General features: G+C 36.5%; 1 protein-coding gene across 6 annotated transcripts in view; it reads right to left on the bottom strand.

The window, feature by feature from the left end:
* Window positions 1–22,192, bottom strand: part of INVS (inversin) — an 80,413-nt gene that overhangs the window by 20,006 nt on the left and 38,215 nt on the right. For 5 of the 6 annotated variants that reach the window (XM_068194326.1, XM_068194343.1, XM_068194361.1 and 2 more), the window contains 7 exons: window positions 21,986–22,153; window positions 16,039–16,219; window positions 12,437–12,546; window positions 7,751–7,922; window positions 3,450–3,605; window positions 1,749–1,978; window positions 616–722 (listed from right to left, as the gene is read on the bottom strand). In XM_068194326.1, coding sequence (XP_068050427.1) covers window positions 616–722; window positions 1,749–1,978; window positions 3,450–3,605; window positions 7,751–7,922; window positions 12,437–12,546; window positions 16,039–16,219; window positions 21,986–22,153 — 1,124 coding nt within the window. Of the gene's footprint in view, window positions 1–615; window positions 723–1,748; window positions 1,979–3,449; window positions 3,606–7,750; window positions 7,923–12,436; window positions 12,547–16,038; window positions 16,220–20,336; window positions 20,458–21,985; window positions 22,154–22,192 lie in introns of those variants that run through there. The other variant, XM_068194369.1, reaches the window with a different exon arrangement.

Here is a 22,192-nt window from a genome sequence, read left to right as displayed (position 1 = left end):
ATAGTAATTATCTTCATGGTCAGGTGACTAATTTGAACTCCACAACCCAAATCATTTTTTAAAATCTATTATTTATATGTCAATGAAAGACAAAGAAAAGAGATGCAAATGTGCTGTCTCTTTATGATTATAGGAGACATTTTTTTTTTAAACCAGGCCTTTAGAATACAGGTAACCACCAGGGACTTTGTAATCACCATTTTAAAACATGACATTACATTTCTCCCATCTGCTTTCTTCTTGCTGTATTTGTATCAAATATAAAAGTAAAATTCCAGTCTTCCAACAGCAGCAGAACTGCCTTTTCATCCTTTGTCCATACACATGTGCCATCAACTCCATATAAATAAGAAAGATCGATAATATTTCCAACAAGTCGAGAGTGAGTAAATACTTCCAGAAGATGGTTCAGAAGTATAAAAGTTGAAGCTACAATGTCTTCGTTAAAGAAGGGAACTTTCACATCAGAAAAGCTGCTTACACTGAAGCCCAAGGTTATAGCACTCCTTTGAGATACAAGATGACAATGCTCTTGCAGCTTCTGAACATTTAACATTTAAACGGAAGGCAGTGCTTTGGCACAATTACAAAATAACACCTTGAGATAAGCAGTACCTCTCCTCACTGTTCTCCATGTGATTGGGGAAAGCATCGAAGCCGAGCAGTAACTTTATAGCATCAAGGTAGCCATTGTTGCAGAGCCAGTGCAGGGCAGTTCTGCCCTGTAAAACAATAGAACAGAACAACAAAAAAAAAAACATTACCCCCAAACTACCACACCACAATAAAAGTCATAAATCATAGCGTAATCCAATGCTTTTCTGGACATGAAGAACAAACAGTTTTCTAAATAAACTTCCTTGTTAAAATAAAAAGAACACAGAACTTAAAAAATGAATTTTTTTTAAACAAGATATCAGCACCAGTGCTTTTTCACCTGAAACAGCTGAAAAGTACCATTAGAAGACTAGCCTTAGAGTCGCTTTCTTTGCAAAATATATACAACATGCTCTGTAGAACTCATAATGAAAGCCACATTTCCATTACCTGGAATTATCTATGCCCTACAACAAATAGCTACAGAAAATTTCAATAAATTGGGTGAAGCTCTTTTGACTGATGAGGTTCTACTGACTTCTGAGAAATTACATCATATAACAAAGAAATCTGTTATAGGTTGCACAATTATTCTGGCTCCTAATTTCAATTACTGCCTGAATAATGGCAGAGAAGAACATATAAACCAATCAGTGTTTTTTGTTTGTTTTTTTTTTTACCTGGAAGAGAGATACATATGTGGATACCTAATGTGGACAAACAATAGAAGCAGTTATTGTGCAATCTCACTTGCAGTATCTTACTTTCTTACTTGCTCTCTTTCTCTCTATTCTGGAGAACAGACTAAAATCACATTCCCATGTCAGCTGTTAATAAGGAATTTTAAAAGCAATCAGATCATTAATATGACTCCTCATATGATCACACTTCGATAAGGAAAAACCAAAAGTGATCTGGAAAAATACTAATCTTCAATTCATGCTACATATTAAAATATGACTTTTCTTTTGTGATTTTAGAAGTGAAGTCATAGGGAAAATGACACCAGGATACATTTCCTTTTGTGACAAACAGCAGCACAGACGTTTCTATGTCCTAGAAAAGAGAATGACCTTGAAGAAAAGGAAAATGTTTTGATTTAAGGTTATTCTAAATTTAATGACATTCCTCAGTGAAGAAGAACAACATACCTCTTTATCCTGAATATTTGGATCTGCATTGTTTTCCAGCAACACTACCATGCAGTTAATGTAACCTCCATAAGCAGCACACTGCAGAGGTGTTCTACCTGCATAATCCTGCACATTAGGGTTGATTTTATTTTCTATCAGGATTTGGCACACGTCAGCATTTCCTCCCAGGGCTGCCCAATGAAGGGGTGAATGCCCATCTTGGTCAACCAAATCTACTCTTGCTCCTCCTGTAAAAACAAATACATTTTTGAGCACAAAGAAAATACCATTGAATGCTAAGAAAAGAGTGAGATTATGTTTAACTAGAACTTATTTCATAAACTGACAATTCAGAGAAGTATTTCAGAAAGCAACTTCAATTTTGTTACTCAAATCCTTAAACTTAAATCAAAATTAATTTGGAATGAAATAGATTCAAAGAAGGTCAGGTATCTAACTTTTTTACAATCTTCTGACTATCCTCTAATATGCTTTAGAATATCCAGACTTAACAATTGCCTAAGAAAAACCTATTTTATTTGTTTCAGGTCTATGAATTTTCAGTAGAACCTTTCTTTCTTAAAAACAAAATAACTTCTAAAAATTAGATTTCAGATTATATGTCCTTTTAGATCTCTAAAGCAGACAAGATAAAATATTCCCAATGTAATAATAGTTTTTAAAATAATCTTTTTTTTTTCAATTCAAGCATGCTAAGACTCTCCTATGCAGATAATTAATTTCTCTATATGTTCTTGCAAGACGTAAAAATTCTGTACAAAAGTAAAACTCCACAGATACAAGAACTTGAATGAACCAGCAAAAATGACTCTCTATATCATAAAATATTTAATTAAACACAACTTAGATTCTGATAGCCAAGCTTCTTACATCTACAAAAGCTAAATGGCACAGGGAGTGGGGGCAAGAGCTTAACAGGAGGTTAAAATATGCCCAGCAGATCATGGAAGGAAGAATATTTTCGGTAAGAAAGGCTGGTTGATGGAAAACTTGCAAACTTTAGCCTGGATACTTCATCTATCCGTAAGTGGGATAATGTCTGAAGTAGGAAGGAGATGTTTCTGGGAAGCTAAAATGACAGAATTTTGCATCTAAGATGCCACTGTTCTTTCACTGTACTTTTTACCCTTCAGCAGGTATTCTACAATTATCTAAAACTGTGTACTTTGTTAAATCCTATTTCATTCTATGAACAAAATATTGTTTAAAAAAACAACCAGAAGAAAATATTAAAGATGTAGGCTTTTGATATCTATCTATATATAAAAAAAAAATACAGACTCACATAAAAAGCCTTCAAAGAACCCTAAAAATGGTTTTTCACAGAAGTGAAGAAAGCATAACTTGGTCTTATTTACTGGGGAAAAAAACAAGCAAATAAAAACAAAAGAAAGGACTTGCTGGGGGAAGAGTTAGTTTGAGAGACTAGAATGTACTTGCAAAGGCTTGAGCAGAAATTAGCATTGAAAAGAATAGTCCCAATTTTGAAAGTTTTGTATTTAACGCTTCTAGCCATTTTGCACAGCACTGATAATGTTTTAGATTCACTAGGGCTATTCCACAAGGGGAACTTACAAACAAAACCTGCTTTAGGGAAGCAATTTCCTACCCCACCTCTTGCTCAGCTGTTTATTTCCCATTCCCACAGGAAGCAGCAGCAGAACTCTTGAACAGGTTTGTGAAGCCCTGAGAGCTGACCTTTAATGAGTGTTTGAATCACTTCCTTGTGACCCATCTCACAGGCTCGGAAGAGCGGGGTGTGTTTCATCACATCCAGAGCATCTACCTGTGCTTTGTGCTCCAGCAGCAGTTTCACTGTGCTGACGTGGCCAGAAAGGGCAGCAGCGTGTAATGCTGGAGAATAAGGTAGTAGGGAAAAAGAAACCATAATACCATGAGCTTTAGAGGTCAACAATTAGAACAGTCAAAATAAAAACCAATTACAAGTATTTTGGTGGAAAAGTACTTTTCAACCTCAAGAAACTGAAGAAGCGATGATGTAACATCACTTTCTTGCCATACAAGCAACAAGCGGAAAAACTATTAGCCCTGAAACATGTTTCTAACTTGCACAAATAGAAATTTTACATTTAGCACCACCAAGATTGGCTTATAGTGAGGATTTGTGGAAGAATAGCAGCTTCTGTTAAAGAGAACATAACATGATTTACTTCTGCCTCTGTTCTGTGGCATTTTTGAGATTGCTCATCATCAGTAAAAGAAAGCTTTCATTATTTCTTCAATGCTTTCCTGAAAATGACTTTTTTCTTTCAAGTAAACAAAGTCGTCTCAATTAAAACTAACTTCAGAAAACTACCCAGCTGTTCCTACTCCTCCTTGCCCCCCCAGCCCCTTTCTTGTTTCAGAATTGCTTGGAGAAAATTTTATATGAAATAATGTTGCAAGACCATCATATCTTGCACAGCATCCCCAGCTCCCTGTTTTATTCAAGAGAAAGAAAAAGATTACAGAAAAACCAGATGCTGCTACTTCAGATACTTCAGAACTCAGGTAAAGATGTGGTGTCCTGTAACTGGAGTTGCTATTGCCTAACACAGCATCCTGCAGGCACTGTTAGCCAGAGTTGTGGATTACCAGTTCACAGCTCTTTTTGAAGTAAAGAAGAACTGCACACAACAATTAGATTTCAAACCAATGGAGAACAAATGTATTGGTGGTTTCACTTACAGTTTGACTTCAAAATGCTTTGGGTTATTTCCTATAGTCAGCAGTCAAATCAGACAATCTACATTCTCACACTGCCTTAAATGTAGAATATATTACAGACAATAAAATCAAAATAATATAGAATAAAACCACAAAACAATGTGCTTTATAAGTGTGCATTTAATAAAATAAATTCATATTTCCCCATGAAATTTCAGAAATATTCCTGCTTAGTGAGAACTGAATCTGCTCATGCAAGCAAAATGTGGGGCTGTAAACACTACCTACATCTCCACATTTGTTTAATGTTAAAACAGACAGGCTCAGGATCCAGCAGAGGCATTTTACAGAAATACACACCACAAAGACCAGTACTAGAAGGAGCAGCTTCTTGAACCATAGGCAGAATATAAAACCAGCATTTTTGTATTTGCCGGCTACTGTTTACAACCAGTACCAGCTTATGAGACGGAAACCCTGCACAACCTGTTACACAGGCCCTACTGAAATGCTCAGGTTGTTCATGTTGTCATTGACCCAAATCCACCTGGTGTGCGCTGCCTTAAAGCAGAGTCACAAAATAAGTGATAGTAACATTGTGACACGGACTAAGCACTGGGGTCAGAGCCAGAGACACTCTGAGGAGTGAAAATTGAGATCATGCCTTTGAGAGGACGCTGATTTAAGTTGAAGTGCAGCAGCCTAAAAGCACAGCAGAGCTCACTGCGCTCGTGAAAAGTGAGTGCCTGCACAGCAGCCACTGCGAGTGGGTGGCTATCAGTAGGAACTGGACAAGAATGAGATCCCTGCCGTGTCGTACATTTGGATGGGCCTGGTTTTCATGGTCTGACCTCACAATAAACTCTAGGTTCTGGTTTTTGTCCTGAATCCCTTATGAAACCAAAGGCAGTAAACCACTCCATCAGATGACACATGGGGTGTGTGTAACAATACAATAGAAAAAAGAGCTGCTGTGTCAGCTTGGCCAGTTCTTCCCCCCTATCACTCATTCTGACGCAGGCATCTTGTTTCGCACTTTGTGCTCAATATTTTCTTGTAAGCCAAATTTTCTGTGATGGAGTCACGGTGACTGAAGAGATTCTTCAGCCAGCTGGTCACAATGGGCCCTTTGTTCAGCCGACAGACAGAACCCTCTCCATTGTGCGCAGTGACGGCAGAGCTATAAAGCTGCCCCTGTAATGCTCCTGCAGCGCTGATCTCTGAGAGGAGGGAAATTCCTTTCCCTTGGTGTCATTCTCCTACACAATGCCCAGAGTCTCGATGTTCTAGCAGAGCTCAATGGAGAGCTTGCTCTTTTTGAGTAAATGCAAAAGGCTGCCTTAACGCAACATTACAACCGCGCTGAACTGAGTGCACACAAAAGTCAGAAAAACACAGCCTTGAACTCTGCTCAGCAACTGTATCCCAGGCACGGAGGCATGTGCGCTATTTTCTATTAGTGCATAGTTTCCTGTCCGAACACAACACTGCTTTTCCCTCACGAAAACTGGGGAATGATTAAAGGCCTTTGGAAAGAAAAAAAAAAATTAAAATCAGAGAGTGATTTACTGGTGGGCTTCCTTTTATGCTTAGAGCTCGCTATAATAAAGCCCATGCTATGCACTCGCTGGCACAATGATGCAGCTCGGGCTGCTCGGCAGCACAGCTCCCCACTTCCAGACCGTTCCCGAGTTCTACACAACGGCACTCTCAAGCAAATGGAAAATCCATTCATTTCCTTGGATTAAAAGCCCTACAACGAAACCGAGATTAAAAGGTGATTACATATCACTGCTAGGAAAGGTTTAAGACTGAAAGATAATAAACCCAACGACCTGAATTATTCAAGCATGAAATCCACACCTGAGTAATTTCAGAAACACAGTATGTGATTACCGATTACTGCCTGCAAAGAAAAAAAACCCTTTGGAAGGAGGTTTGCACAGTAACAACAATATTGTTGCACCTTAAGGTCCGAAACAAATACTGAGAGGTATTTGAAGGGACCTGTCACGAAGTAGGAAGTGTAGGTGAGACTGATAAAAGATTAAATAAGACTAAAATTGTAGAATATTTAGTTTGGAATGTCATCAAACATGAAGACTGAGATTTTGTTTGTTGCACTATTTCTTACACTCAAAAATTTCAAACTATCACAACTTGGAAAGACTGATGTATTTAGTGTGTGTTACATTGTAAGAAAAACAAGAATTTAGATATTTAAACAGAATTTTATGTCAACTGTAAATTGCTTTTTGTTAAGATCCAGCATATTATCAAAGGAAACTTTAAAAATTCAATATGGATGCATACTAAGTTTCAAATCCTGAACCACGCAACCCTGACATACATATTTTGTGCTTCTAACTCTGTGACTGTATCTGGCATTGGGTAGTTCCTGATCTCCCTACATACAGCTTATCCTGCAGCCCTGCTATCAACCCCCCCCGCCAAATTTATACCAGATACATCCACATTCTCCTGATTTTTCATTCAGATGCCATCAGCATACTCTACAACTCAACTACTTTTTCCTAAATTTCCAATGCTGCTGAATACATAAACACTCCAACATCTGTCTCTCTCACCAGCACAACTGTTATTCTGTTTTTGTTGAAAGCACTACATAGGTACATTATTTCTACTTTTTTTTTTTTTTTTTTTTTTTTTTTTTTTTTTTTTTACTTAAAGGAGATAAATTCATCGTTACTAAAGGAAATTCTGTATTTCATTACTTGCACACTTGAACACTGTGTTGCCTACTTATCTTTTGTTTCAGGCAGATAACAGGATGATAAATTTGGGGGATATCAAGTTCAATCTCTTGTTTGGACACGAGAAGTACAATAGCTCTAATCTTTATTTCACTATCTCTAAAAATAACTATGGAATGATTTTCATGATAATTTAGCTACTTCAGTGGTTAGTTTGCTCCATATTGTTTCAAAGTATTTGTGTACTGTCAAATACATTTTTGAACAGGCATTTTCAGGAAGAACTTTTTATGCAACTATGTTTCATGTTATTCTTCAAATTACAGAACAGCTCTGCCTTTCACAGGATCACAGAACTAACTAAATGGCATTGCAGTACATTTTTCTTCTTTCTACATTTCAAATGAACTGTTCCAATCTGTGCAGAAAAGGTTTGTTTCTTTCCCACAATAAGGCAAAGAATCGACTGACACATATAATTACAATAATGCAGAAATGTTTTCAGGATTGAAGTACACATTCAGAAAAACATTAATATAGATTCCATCGGTGTTTCCTCTTGGTGGAAATCACACAGATTGGAAACATACAGTGGCTCTTCACTGTAAAGCATCTTACCTGTGCCAGCGTATTTGTCTGTCATATTGATATCAATATCCAATTTTAAAGTCAGCATAGTCCTAATGACATCATCACTGCCTTTGCCAGCTGCCCACATGAAGGACGTTCTTCCCTCAAGATCTGAATCATCTTTTACAGAAGGATGTTTCAAAAATACTTCAACTGTTTCCTGAAAAGACATACTGTTGAAATTAACATTAAAAGGAATCTGCAACAACAAGAAACCACTGTCTCATGTAGCTGTTTATGAAGCAAATCAAAGCTTCATTTTCCCTTTTATGTTTATAAAGACTAACTGCTCAACAGAATCACTGTATCTTCTGCTATGCCTCTTCCCTCACCAATGATCGTAGAGCATCCTTAACTATTGAGTTTAACACTGTCATTTAACATTTTTTGCTTTTCAGTGTCAAATACGATGTGTTCATAACAAGGAAGCAGAAGACGCCGTAGTCTTTGTGAAGAAAGCAATGGGAACAATATCGTGGGTTTATCCAAACATGACTGTAATACCGTGATGAAAAAATTACAGAATCCTTTAGGCTGGAAAAGACCTCTGAGATCATCGAGTCCAACTATGACCCAACACCACGATATCAACTAGACCATGGCACTAAGTGCAATATCCAATCTTTCCTTAAATACCTACAGGAACAGTGACTCCACCACCTCCCTGGGCAGCCCATTACAACATTCCATCAGCCTTTCTGTGAAGAAACTCCTTCTGATGCCCAATCTAAACCTACCCTGAAAACAATGTTCTTTTAAAATATTTTCCCAATATATTTTTTCTAACCAATTATAAATACAACTGCACATGCAAATATTTTACTTAGCCTATCTCTAATATTTTGACTGTTAAAAAAAGGGGGTCAACATAGACATATTTCCTAATGTTTAATAACATCATCACATTACTAATTACTGAGATACTATGTTTCAGAAAATATTAAGGAAATCTTTACACCTGAATCCAGTCTTCCCACTGTAACTGTTAAACTAAAATCTCAAATCAAGGCAAAAAATAAATATTTCTTTAAATGCTGTGTTTGTATTAAGCTGTCAGCAAACAAGTCCACTTGTTTAACCTGCTGCTAGATTCTTAATGAGTCACCCAGGAAAGGAAGGGAGAGAAAATCACAACTATTAGAAAAAGAATAAAAAGGAAGATTTTCTCTTTTCTATCTAATGCCTTAAAAGGCCATGTACATAACAGCTGGGAAACATCTGATATGAGTCACTGGTAGGCCAGCCAATAAAAACCTGAAAACACCCCAGGTTTCATTATTTTACTTTATATTTATATTTTATTATTAATACTATCTTAGCCTTTCCTCTGTGTGACCCCACAATAGCTCTATCATTGCTCTTGGCAGAACCAGAATCTCCTGGCTATAATGAATTAAATTCTTTTAATCATGAAGGTGGTTGAATGCCTAAGAACCACTGATCAGTTTGGATTTGTTTTTTCACTACTATTTACTATTTCATCCCTCTAAACAAATAGGTAATGTCTCATTTATCTTATGCTACTGATCTAGGATCCTTACAGCTTTGTGAATTTAGGTCTGAACTAAGAGTTTATTGTGAAAAGGTCCAGCCAGAAGCAAGGAGAGATGGAAACATTAAGCTTTCCATACAAACCCAGCATGAGTTTATATCTCTGTGTACTCACACTGACCACCACTACACCTCAGACACAAACAGCCTCTCATTAGGCCAGAAACTCAGCACCCTCCTAGGGCTCTGCCCTGCTGGAAATCCTGCAGAGTGAAAAGCACTGCAAAGGCTGCACTTCTTCAATTCTGAGGCACACATTCTAAAAAATGCAAATATTTTATTTTTCTGTTAAGTTTTGGCAAAACAACACTTCTTTCAACGACTCTTTCTTTCCTACAGCTTTTAATTGGAAAAAGGAGAAGAAAATCCCACAGTACTATAAGCATTATTTTTCAAAATGAAGTTACCACAACTTGAAAACAAAACAAAATTAAATTACACCAGGATAACTAACAAATCAGGAAATAGAAGTATCAATCAATTTAATTCCACATGTATTTTGCTATTAAAGACGACATGTATTCTAACACTACTAGAAAAAGTGGAGGAAACAACAACAACAAAAAAGAACAACAACAAAAAAAACCAACCAAACAAAAACAAAGCTGAAAAATAACAGTAAAGGGGTGAGCTAAACATAAAATATTTAATTCTGTGCTATCAGGAAACTGAAAAATACTACATATTATTTTTGAATAATTAAAAATAAGACAGGAGTATCCATATTTCATTTACTAGATCAATCTATATAAATACATGAAAGGAAAGCACATTGTTTTGAACACCTCTAGGAAAATTCAGAAAAAAAAAATTTAGTCCTGCATACTAAAATAAATATGAGGGGAGCATCTTAGCTCAGTTGGTTAGAGTGTGGTGTTAATAATACCTGGGCTCAATCCCTGTTTGGGCCATTCACTTAGGAGCTGGACTTGATCCTTGTAGGTCCCTTACGACTCAGAATATTCTGTGATCTGGAAATAAAGATTCTCCGATCTTCCTTCAGACATGAAGTTCAAAAATTTAAATAGCAGTGTTTCTTGGGACCTCCTTGGGATACCCAAGGCATCTAAATTTGGATGGTTATATTGGGTAATGTCATTTCTTCTAGAACTTTTTCTGTCTATAGTAAGTGGGGATAAGTTGGTCTTAGGGAACAAATTCTTCACATACATTAAGTGCTGCCTAATCCTCTTCAATCTTTAAAAAACCCAAAAATGTCATATTATAGTAAGTAACCCACAGAGAAACAGAGCAAAGAACAAGATAGCAAAGCAAATAAAACTGAAAGCCATGCAAATATTTACCATAAATACAAAAGAACAAACTTTCTTCTTGTTAGAGACTAAGAAACATCGCATTTTAACTGAGAAAAGCCACACCTAACCAAAGTTTGGCAGACCGAATAGAACAACAATGTGGCTCTCAAACCATGAGTATAGAGATGCTACTGCCAGAACAAACATGGATGTATCTCCACTCAGTTGTTCGACCATGCATATGGAGTGCAGTGGTGGGAATTAGTGATATCTATCTAAAGCAGGCTTGCAGATCTGAATGAAATTCTCCTGTGCGATTTTTCATGCAAGTTGGGAAACAGAACATTCATTGTAAGTACAGAAGATTACAAAAGAATGTCTGATTCCACCATGTATTTTACTTCCCCTTAAAACACAGATGATATCACTGTTTGGCTGGCTGATGGGATCAAAAGGCAGCAACATAATGAAGATGTTTCATTCAACTGAATCAAACCCAGGGAAAGAAAAATCTTTTTAGGAATACATCAATATAGAAAAGAAAAAAAAAAAAAAAACAAGATAAAAGAATGTGGAGATAATCACCAGATGGTAAATAAAACATTTTTTTTTCTATGAGTCTAACTCAAACATGAAAGAAAGGCTTTTACAACACAGAAATTTTAAATGTACGAGTTAGGTCCAAATTGTACACAGCCCTAAACTGACAAAAATCAGCATCAACAAAAAATTCTCTAAAGTGAAGATTATATAGAGAGATATGCTTCAATAAAAGTCTGAATTTAAAAAATATATAGATGGTCTTAGTAAGACCACCTCCAAGAAAACTCCACCAAAGCCCCAAAACTCATGCTCACTAGGGAGCAAAGATATTGGTCTATTCTTTCTTTCAATACTACTTCTAGATTTGTTAACTTGAATTGTTCTCAAGGGCTTTTAAATTCTCTTTTTTTATTTTCCTTGTTAACATGTAGGTATGCAAGAAAGACCCAAATTACTATCCTTGCTAAGAAAATGTTGCAATGTGGACTACATAACCATTACATTAATTAGGCACTAAACAACCCTTTCTGTAAAGGGAGGGCATGAAAACTGTGAGAGGTAAAGGTGCTTAAGAAAAGTTTTCTTAATTTCCAGTGCTTGAGAACTACTTCTGCAACATCTGTGACCAACAATCATTGAAGTGTTGAGTTTTATGCTTGGCTCCACTGTATCTTGGATCTTACTCTGGAAAAAAAAATTACCTATTATACCAAAGTATAAGAATTAAGCTGTCTGAGAAACCAACGTTCTTTGTTGTCTGCGTTTAAAAAATATTTCTAAAAATTTTAAAAATATAGTGTTCCCGAAGAATTATGACAAAAGGCACTCAACTCTTTAGCCGTGCTTCATGAAACAACAGTTCATTCATTATGCCAAATATTCATAAATTAATTACTTTCTTGAATGCAAAGACTGGTTTGACTGGTCCTGCAGCAGCTGTGCAAATACTCCTACAGGTCATCTTACTCTAAATACCTTCTAACTGCTTAGACTTCATTATAATGAGCCCCAAAACCTGAAAGCACTGTGAAATAGTAGGTGTCATTCTGCTTTCTGTTGAAGTAACTGAATGACTATTGTAGTTTGTGATGCAAACATATAGCTCAACGGGCCTTTTTGGTACAGAAAGTTAGTTTTTGTACATCTACCTTTTAATAGTCTGAAATTAACCACATTTTTATCAGATTACATAGGAGAGCTCTGAATTGACTCATGCCAACAACACTGTGTTTATATGATTTCAAAAACAACTTCAACACTCTGCTAAACTATAAAGATTTCAGCAAAATATGTTTACTTTACATTTAGGTTATGTTCTACTTACAGCAAAGTTGCTCTGTGCTGCATAATGTAGGGGTGTTGCACCTTGACTATCAGATGGGATAGTTCCAAACTTATTTCTTTCTAGTAAGAGATGGACAATCTGTGCATGACCTGAGAAAAATAATATAATAAAACCAATTTTGTATCAAATCCTAAAGTCAATAAAAAGCTTAGTTAAAAAAAAAAAGTTTAAAAATCCTGCTGACAAACAAAAAACCTAAACTCAAACCAAACAGAAGAAAATTAACATACTTTCATAAATAGTCACATATTTGTGTTGTAGCCATTATAGTTTAAATGTAAGAGAGAAACATAAGACTTGATATTTGAACTAGTAAGTGTGGCATGTACTTTCTTCCCAATAATGCTCCAGTGTCATACTCTGTATTGTCATTTTTAGGGGGCATCTATAAATCAGAATGACTTATAAATACAACATTTCTTTTAACAGAAATCTAGAGCTTCTCCCTAAATAAAGAAACCAGCATTAACTGGCCAGACAGCTATCATATTAACTTTGTAATGAATTGGTTGGATATTTCCAGAAAAAGCTTATAATAACTCAATTAAGTTGCTGCATTTGAGTGACAGGTCAGTCAGAAAGAGTAAAGTGAGCATAGGCTGATGATGATGAGCATTTGTCCATCTGCATTAAAAGACAAGCTAAACCAATGTTGACAATTTCATTTCACATCATATTGTTTTACAGAAATCAAGTGTAAATTCTTCACTTATGTTTTATTTAACCAAAATTTAATCTGAGAATGAATAGCAGAATCAGAGACTAGTCTACTACCAGCTGCTATAAAAAAGCTCACACACAACTCCTTTCATAAAAACAGATTTAAATATTTTGAGATTAAAATCACAACACTTTTGGAGGATAGGTAAAGTTTATATTCACTTCACAGGCAGGAAAACAAAGACAAATACAGTATATTGCCACTAAAGTCAACCAGTCCGTTCATATACTTGTGTCTGTTGGCATATGCAGCTCACAGAGTATCTTAATGATTTGGTATTTCAAGCAAGACTATAAAACCACTCTGATTTTACAGGTGAAAACCTCCAGTACCTCATATGTCAGAAAAGCAATCAATTTTGCCGCTTGTTACTTTTGCACAGTTGTCTTGAATCACTTTAGAATAAATGAAAAGGTAGGTAAACCTTCCTGCTAGGAGTAGATTATTTTAAATGAAAACACCAACAGTTACAGAATGAAGCTGTGATACAGCTGTGGTCTGTAGCTCTTAAAAACCTAAGACATGGAGAACTAGGCAAGCCCTCTTTTGTGAAATGACACTTTGAGACCTTATATGTACAGAAGTATGAGAAATGAGAGAAAATGGTAACTTGGGTCAAAAAGGATGAAGAGTTATGTGTGCATTTTTTCTTTCTAGGGCCCTTAGGCTGTACAGGAAGGTTCCTCTTTCTTTTTAGCCATTAAGAGAACCCTGGGTACAGAATGTCACATTATTCTGTCCCTTCCTACAAGAGGAAAAAAAAAAAAAAAATAGATATAATGTTGCTATGCTATAAAACCATAGGAGTCCTGAGCCTGAAAAAAAAGATTCCTGAACTTTTAGAACAGACAACAAGCAAAAGGGAACCTAACTTCATAATCAGTACAGGAGACCTAGCTAAATTATCTATAAGAAAAAGGCTTGAGGGAGTTGCAAAAAAATTGTATTGGGTGCAACAGTAAAGAAATAGGTGCAAAGGTGGATCTTGCTTGGCCATTAATGTAGACATTAAAACTCATTTCTTGAGGTCCAGAACTGTTGTTTCCGTTGTACTTTTATTTAGCAGAGATGTAACTTGGGTGAGACTTTTATCTACGCAAAAACAAAAGGTAAGAAGAGCAACAATTCTCTTAAGATGCAGTCACATGCAATCCATCACATCTAAGCAAAGTTGTGGCAGCATCCCTGCACTGCTTTAAATCTCCTGTTGTTAACCTATACAGTAATATCTTACTCTCTTGAAGACCTACATAGAACATTACCTTCAACTTAAAACCATAACCCTGAAAATTAATAATGATTTACTAACCAGAAATTCCCAAAGAGCATATGCCACTTAGAGACCTCATCAGGTTCACAAAGTAGCCTGAAGGTCTTGGCACATCTTCCCCCTTTATTCTACATTGATTAGACAATCCATTTTTACAACAGACAAAACTTCTCTCTTAAATACAATCAATTTCAAAACAGAATAAATTTTGCTTCTTGGACAGAACCGAGCGATAATGACTATTTCTTTGGAAAGCTGATCCTATGACACTTAAAATGCTTCACAATTTCTCTGCTAAAATTCAATATCTCTACATATATACAAACTTGAGAACACCCTTCCCTCTTTTTTGTTTTTAATAAACACAATCAAACTACATGTATATTGCCAATGGAGTTACTGTAACTCGCTCCAGTGAACATCTGATTCTTATATTGGCATTCTTTGTCTGCAGTGTCCCAAAGGACCATTGGGATGAAGCCAGTTAAAAGGGGAGAGAGACTGTTTGAAGATTCTTTTATCCAGTGGTTATTTTTTTCCTCCTGAATGGAAATAGGAGGCAAATTTTCTAAATCATATTATTTTTGTGTCTGTCATTTTACGGGTTGTGTTTCCCTGCATTTAGACTATTTATATTTAATCATGTTTTAACTTGTTTTGCAAGGATCTAGTTTTTGTAAATACAAATCAAAATTCACATATGCAAGGCTACAATTTACAGAGCATCTGAATCTCAGAGTAACAATCTAAACAGAGAAAAACTATACAAATAAAACTCATTGTCAGATCTGATTAGATTGTCATAGCGTGTCTGATGAAGAGCTTGTACTAGAAGTGTCAACTCTGCCATTTTTTGTTGTTTACTTGTGCTGGCATTATCAGAGTATCTGCATTTTCTTTGTGGGAATCTTCTTAAGCCCCTTATTTAGTTTGTGAGGGGTATTTTAATAAAAACTAGATAATATAATCATAAATCCACTTAACCAGACAGACACAAACTGCAGTACCTCACAATAGGCTGAAAGTGAGCTTGTGACTCATGATGCCACCATCAACCACTCTGCATTGTGGAGCAGCTCAGCTCCCTCAGGCACCCTGCAAACCCCATGTGACCGTCTTACATATGGACCAAACAGGGTACTAGCTTAAATCTGTATATGAAATATTAGTCACGTTATCTTTTCAGATAAAAAATAAACTCTGATAATTTTCTTCATGCACTCTCATAGATTGTGTTGCATTCATGCCGTGTTGTGCATACCCCACTTCAGACACCACTGTTCCAGAGTATCTGGTTTTTTTAACCTATAATCAAAGCTGCATATGCAAGAACAATCTCATTATACTCTAATTGTTCTTAAATCATCAGCATATATAACCTGTTGAAGTAATGCACTGTACAGTGCTCTGGAGAATCTGAAGCTAAAATAAGCAGTCTACACACAAACTTCTAATCCTCGTTGAGCAGAAACTCTTACTGGTCTAAGAGATTAGTCCTACTGCCAGGCTGGAATTAAATAAAAATCAGAGACAGTGATTAAACAGTACAGTTAATTAATGACTAAGTGACTTCAGCAGTGTCAAGTTTACCAAGTAAGGCTGCCCAGTGGAGGGGAGTTCGAAACAAGTTGTCATAAGATGTCACATTGCAGCCTTCGTAGGAGGTCAGGACATCCACAACTGCTACATTCCCATCTGCAACTGCAAAATGAAGAGGAGTTCGTCCTTCATAGTCTTGCCAATTCAGCAGAGATTCTGTAGGTGCAGCTTCCTTAAAAAAAAAAAAAAAAAGAAACAACAAAATTTTAAGAATATTTAAATTGAAGAGAAAAGCTATATAATCTTTACAGATGCTTTTTCAGAGAGACACACTGTCCTTGTTCAGTAGAATGTAGCTCAACAACCAAATGCTTTTGTTACAATTTAGGCTACTTTCAAGTATTTCCTATGGAATGCTTGACCAGATTTCTGGTAGATACCCCAAAATTTTACCAGTCTGCTGTGCACTTGGTTCCTTAAACAGATCTTTAAAAGATTAACTCTGGCTGTTATGAAAATAACTAGAAATTCTTAAATGATTTACAAGTTGAAAATGACATATGTATCTTCAGATCTTCTCCAACCACGCTTCCCTTTTTGCACAAGTTAATTCTATGACTTTCATTATAATATTCTTCTAGTGTTTTATACCCCTTAAGCATCTCCAAAGGAGTTGTCTACATCTCTAGCTGCCAGGATAGAAGTGAGAGAGTACTTCTAATAATGCATCTACTTCTAACGGACTTAATTTTGAATTTAAAACATCTTTTAAAGTTTCATGATTAGTCACTTGATCATGTAACATAGGCATTAATAGATAGAACTTGACTTTTCAACACCTTTTCTTAAAAATATGTTAAATTACTTTCACATAAGGTCCCTAGCTATATAGTTTTGTATTGTGATAATTTCATCTCTCAAATGTTTCTCTATACAGATTTCTGTTTGTGACTTTCTTTTTCAGGCAAAAGAGCAGAACAGGTACAAATGAACATAATTTTAGCATCTGAGAGATCTTCAAATGGTAAATATCATAAAGGTCCATGAAACACAAACTTTAAACATCACTTTTCTGAAAAAAGAGGTATTACTAAAAAAAAATGGTGAACAATAATATAGTAGAAACTCAGGATGCAGGACACTAAACATCTAGAGTAGAAGCAGACTGTCAAAACAAGAGTTTAAGTAAACCAGAGTGAGTGAGTCTGCTTTTCTATCTCCAATAACTCAGAACAATTCGGTAAAGTCATGGGAACCCTGTGCAGAATTAAAAGGGAATGTAGTCCTGAGATTTTTAACTTTCAACACTAGAGGGGATTTTAAACCATGATAAGTGAGAAAAGCAATCCTCCTGAAAATACAGAGTCACACTATATTTCACAATACATTTATGAAAGAGAAGCAAGGGATTATGTTAAGTGCAGCTTATTAACTGTTAAAGCAAGTTCCTGACCCCCTTCTCACTAAACTAACTGCAGTATTTCCTTTTGACTCCACCAGGTACACAAATTGGCTATAGAATCACTTGCATTTACATTATTTTATGTGCAGTAACTATTACACAGAAAACAAATATCTAACACTGAGAACAATAAATCAAGAAGAAGAAATGAAATTCCAGAATTATGATTTTCTATGCAAATATTAATTGACCAAAGTTGTACAATCTATATTTTCTACGTAATGGATAAATAAACCCTCAACCCCCCCAAACATTTAGGGTTATATTTTACTATATTTTCTAAGTGCAATCTGGCTAAATTAATACAGCAGTAGTAACTTCAACTCTGCAATGCCCTGATTCTTTGTTTCTTACTGTTTACTTTCTTACAGTGCCAAGTTAAACATCCTAATATTTGGTTAATGTAAGTTTTCTAGATCTAAGGTGCTACATACTTTGCACACTGTATGTAAATGACAGAATCACAGAATGGTTGGCACTGGAAAGGATCTCTGGAGGTCACCTAATCCAACCCCCTACTACAGCAGGTTCAACCACAGCAGGTTGCACAGAATTAAGTCCAGGTGGGTTTCAAATATCTCCTGAGAAGAAGACTCCACAATCTCTCTAGGCAGCTTCTTCCAATGCTCAGTCACCTTTCATCTCAGTAAAGATGCTTTCCTTCATATTCAAATGGGAACTCCATATTTCAGTTTGTTCCCTTTGCCCCTTATCCTGTTGCTGAGCACCACTGAAAAGTGTCTGGCTTCATCCTCTTGACATCCACACTTAAGGTATTTCTCATTGATAAGATCCCCTCTCAGTTTTCTCCAGGCTGACTCCAGTTCTCTCAGCCTTTCCTGATAAAGGAGATGCTCCGGATTCCTCCTCATCTTCATAGCATTTAGCTGGACACTCCCCGCTAACTCCTGGTCTTTCTTGAACTGGGGAGCCCAGACCTGGACACAGCATTTCAGATGTGGCCTCACTAGGGTTGATCCTCTAGGGAAGACCACCTCCCCTCAACCTGTTGAGAATGCTCTTCCTAACGCATCCCAGGGTACCAATGGCCTTCTTGGCCCCCAGGGTACACTGCTGCCTCATGGACAGCCTGTTGTGCCTCAGGAGCACCAGGTCCTTCTACTGCTGCACAGCATGATTCCTCCCCCTGTGCAGGACTCTCTATTTGCTCCTGTTGAGCTCAGATGAGACTCCTCTCTGCCCAACTCTCTGGCCAGCCCAGGTCCTACTGACTGGCAGCCCACCAGGATGGTGTATCAGCCACTCCTCCCAGTTTTATATCATCAGCAAACCTGCTGAGGATACTTTCCCTTCATCCAGGTTATTAACAAATAAATGGAAAAAGACTGGGCCCAGCACTGACCTCTGGGGAACACTTAGAGATACAGGCCTGTAACCAGACTCTGTGCCACTGATCACAGCCCTCTGAGCTCTGACATTCAGCCAGTCCTCAACACACCCACTGCCCACTCAGAGAACCCACCCTCCTTGAGCTCACCTATGACAATGTTATGGGAGACAGTGTCAAAAGCCCTGCTGAAGTCAAGGCAGACAACACCCACTGATGTTCCCTCATCTACCCTGCCAGTCCTGCCATCACAGAAGGCTCTCTTACTGGTCGATTTCCCCTTGGTGAATCTGTGTTGACTATTAATAACCTTATTTTCCTTCACATGCTTAGAGATGACATCTAGGAGGAGCTGTTTCATCACCTTTACAGGAATTGAGGTGATATCTGCAGTTTCCTGGGCTGTCCTTCTGGTCCCTTTCTCAAGACACTGGAGTGACGCTGGCTTTCCTCCAGTCCTCAGGCACCTTTCCCGTTCTGCATGACTTTTCAATGATGATGGGCAGTAACTGAGCAATAATATCTGCCAATGCTAATTAAGTTGCCCATCTCAGACAAAAAAACTGTTATCAATTTTAGATTAGGTATTAGTACTGTCAGCCATGTTTAGTTAGAGTCAAAAATTAACATACTTAAAACACACTGGAGTTCACTAATATATGTAGTCACCCAGTACAATACCAAATAATCTATTAAAAACATAAAAAATTGATAAATATGACTCTCAGCTAAAAATGCAATCAAACTTAACATTGTTACATGCACAAACCACAATAATCAAAGCATGTGTAACACTTCTTTTGATAAGCATTCAAAAGCATTTACCTGAACCGCTACAGTGAAAACTTGTATGTTGTTCCCTAACTTCAATAACTCTCAAGAGAAATATGCTTACTTTTTGTCTATTCATAGAGCTCAGCAGGGGGAGCATAGAGCCTACTGCAAAAATTCATTTTATGAGAATCACTTTTAAGAATGGCTAAACATGAATTATGATAGGCACAGAAGTTATTACTGAAATTCTAAGTCCAGAGGAAAATGTGTTTGAACAAAATGGACAAACAAGAAAACAAATGCTTCTTCACTTATAATTTGCTGATGTAATCCTGATAGACAATTTTCAAGCCTTCCAGAAGCACAACAATATTCTAAATAAATGAATCCTAAAACTCCTGGCTTAAAGTCATTGATGTTGCCAAGAAATACCCCCATACTCAAAAGTGTTATTTTGTTATGGTACAGATACTCCAAGGACAAAGCCACTATTTATACTCTAGTCTATAAATATTCATGTGTTTTGAATTTTTTGGCCACCTAAATTAAAATGTTCTAGGTCTGTTTCTGCCTACATTCACGAGTATAATTTCTTTAGATTTTAAGTGGGTTTGGTTAGCTATAATTAAACTGTCATACTGTATTAATATTTTAAGCACAATACAGAGAAGAAACAGAAGCTAAGCATTTTTCTGTGGCAATTAGAACAATGGAATTGAAGGCAATAATGAAAAGTGTGGTATAAACAAATGTCATGTCTCTTACCATGAAGAATAAATAAAGAGAAGAGATATGAAATAGACAGAGAGTACTAAGCAGTTGCTTCCATCATAATAATGGAGCCTTATTCTGTTATTTTCTCCTTAAATCTTCCCAACTTTTTTCATGTAACCAAGCACAATCTGGAAAGGTGGAAAAGGAAGTTGACCATGAGAGGATCTCCAGATTAGAGTTTCTCTCTACTTCACATGTTTACTTTCTACATATGTCAAGTTTCATGTTGGCAGTATTTAATGGATTTCCATCTCAGATATAACCACTTTGTGCCTGTCACCCCTGCACACCCAACCTACCTTCTCAGCATTCAGCTAAGCTCTTCTCATAATTGTTTATTTTGACAATACCAATGGACTATGTACTATACAAATATCAAAAAGAAACATGACCCTTAATTTTAAGAATTTATAAACAGGAGGCAATATCTGGCCACACCCAAAGGGCAAAGTGCAGAAAAACAAGACAGTATTTTTCAGTACCATAGACTGTGGTCTCGATAAAACCAGCAGCTAAACTTTTGTCAAGTTTTTGTAAAGCAGCACTGGAGAACTCCAGGTAGGATACTAGAGAAAAAAATAGTTTTCTGGGGAATTCTTCCACAGTGTTAAAGATAACAAGAGAGAAACAAAAGCAGTGCTGTTTTTCATAACTCGGCCAGCAGGCACCAAAGGTAGTCTGGAAGTAGATATTGATACCTCACTGCTGTCTGGGCAATGGCACAGTGCTTAGAGAAAGCAAAGACAAATGGTTTGGCTAGATGTGATTAAAAATGGGGAAGCAACAGTGACACAGACACTTGCCTTTTATATTGCTATCATCACAAGACAGCGTTTTCACAAACTTAAAAATGCAATTATAGGTTAAGACGCAAGATGACAGAAATTTTCACTTTACAGGTACATCCATTAGCAATACAATACGGAATGTGAAAATCTGTAAAGTTAGAAGACCTAGGAAGGAATGAGAATCAAACGTGATGCTTAGACTATGGACCTGGAACTGGGTAATATGGCAAAAAAGCAGCTAAGAAAGGAGGGGAAGACTGTGAGCTCTGCTGTGTCTGTGCTGTGCTGTGAAGCTCTGTCACTTCAAGACAAGTACGAAAAACCCTTCAATTTGGAGAGAAGCTCTTATTACAGCATTAAACTCAGGGCACCACCACCATCAGCACAAAAAGGTATTTATACTCAACAAAAAATTCAGTCAACAGATGGATTACCTAATAACAACATTCCTCTATCTTCAACTTTAATTTAGCATACCTAAATTACTTTTTCATTTAAACTTGATATTAACTCACTCCATTAATAAGCACCTATAGATGCAACTAATTGCAATATAAACAATTTATGACTGGCCATTTTATCCATGAAAACTTTTAATTCTTTCTCCTCCTCCTCCCAAGACTTAGAGCAAAGACATTTACCCATAGAACTCAAAACAGACTCTTTTTGAGAGAGCAAAAATATTTAGGATTATTTCTTACAAAGTTCTGGATATTAGAAAAAGCAAATTATTTCATTCTCAAAGAGTCAGTGGACCAAAATGAGAAATCTTAAGAGAATAAAAAATATTTCTATCAGAGGAAAGTAGTAAGGACAGAAAATGTTATATACATATATAGTAGACTTTCTTACCAGAATACATTTCACTGTGTGGATTGCACTAGGGTCCTTGTTGTTAGCTGCCCAGTGAAGTGGGATTTTTCCTTCAATATCAGGAATTCCAATATTTGAATCATGTTTTATGAGAAGTTTCACGTGCTCTGGGTTATTGTAGTAGGCACTCCAATGCAATGCAGTTTGCTGCAATACAATTTTCACAAGCTTTTTCAACATGTTGAA

Source organism: Anomalospiza imberbis, chromosome 1 (assembly GCF_031753505.1).
Source record: "Anomalospiza imberbis isolate Cuckoo-Finch-1a 21T00152 chromosome 1, ASM3175350v1, whole genome shotgun sequence".
NCBI lineage: Eukaryota > Metazoa > Chordata > Aves > Passeriformes > Viduidae > Anomalospiza > Anomalospiza imberbis.
This window is presented reverse-complemented; position numbering and strand designations above follow the sequence as displayed.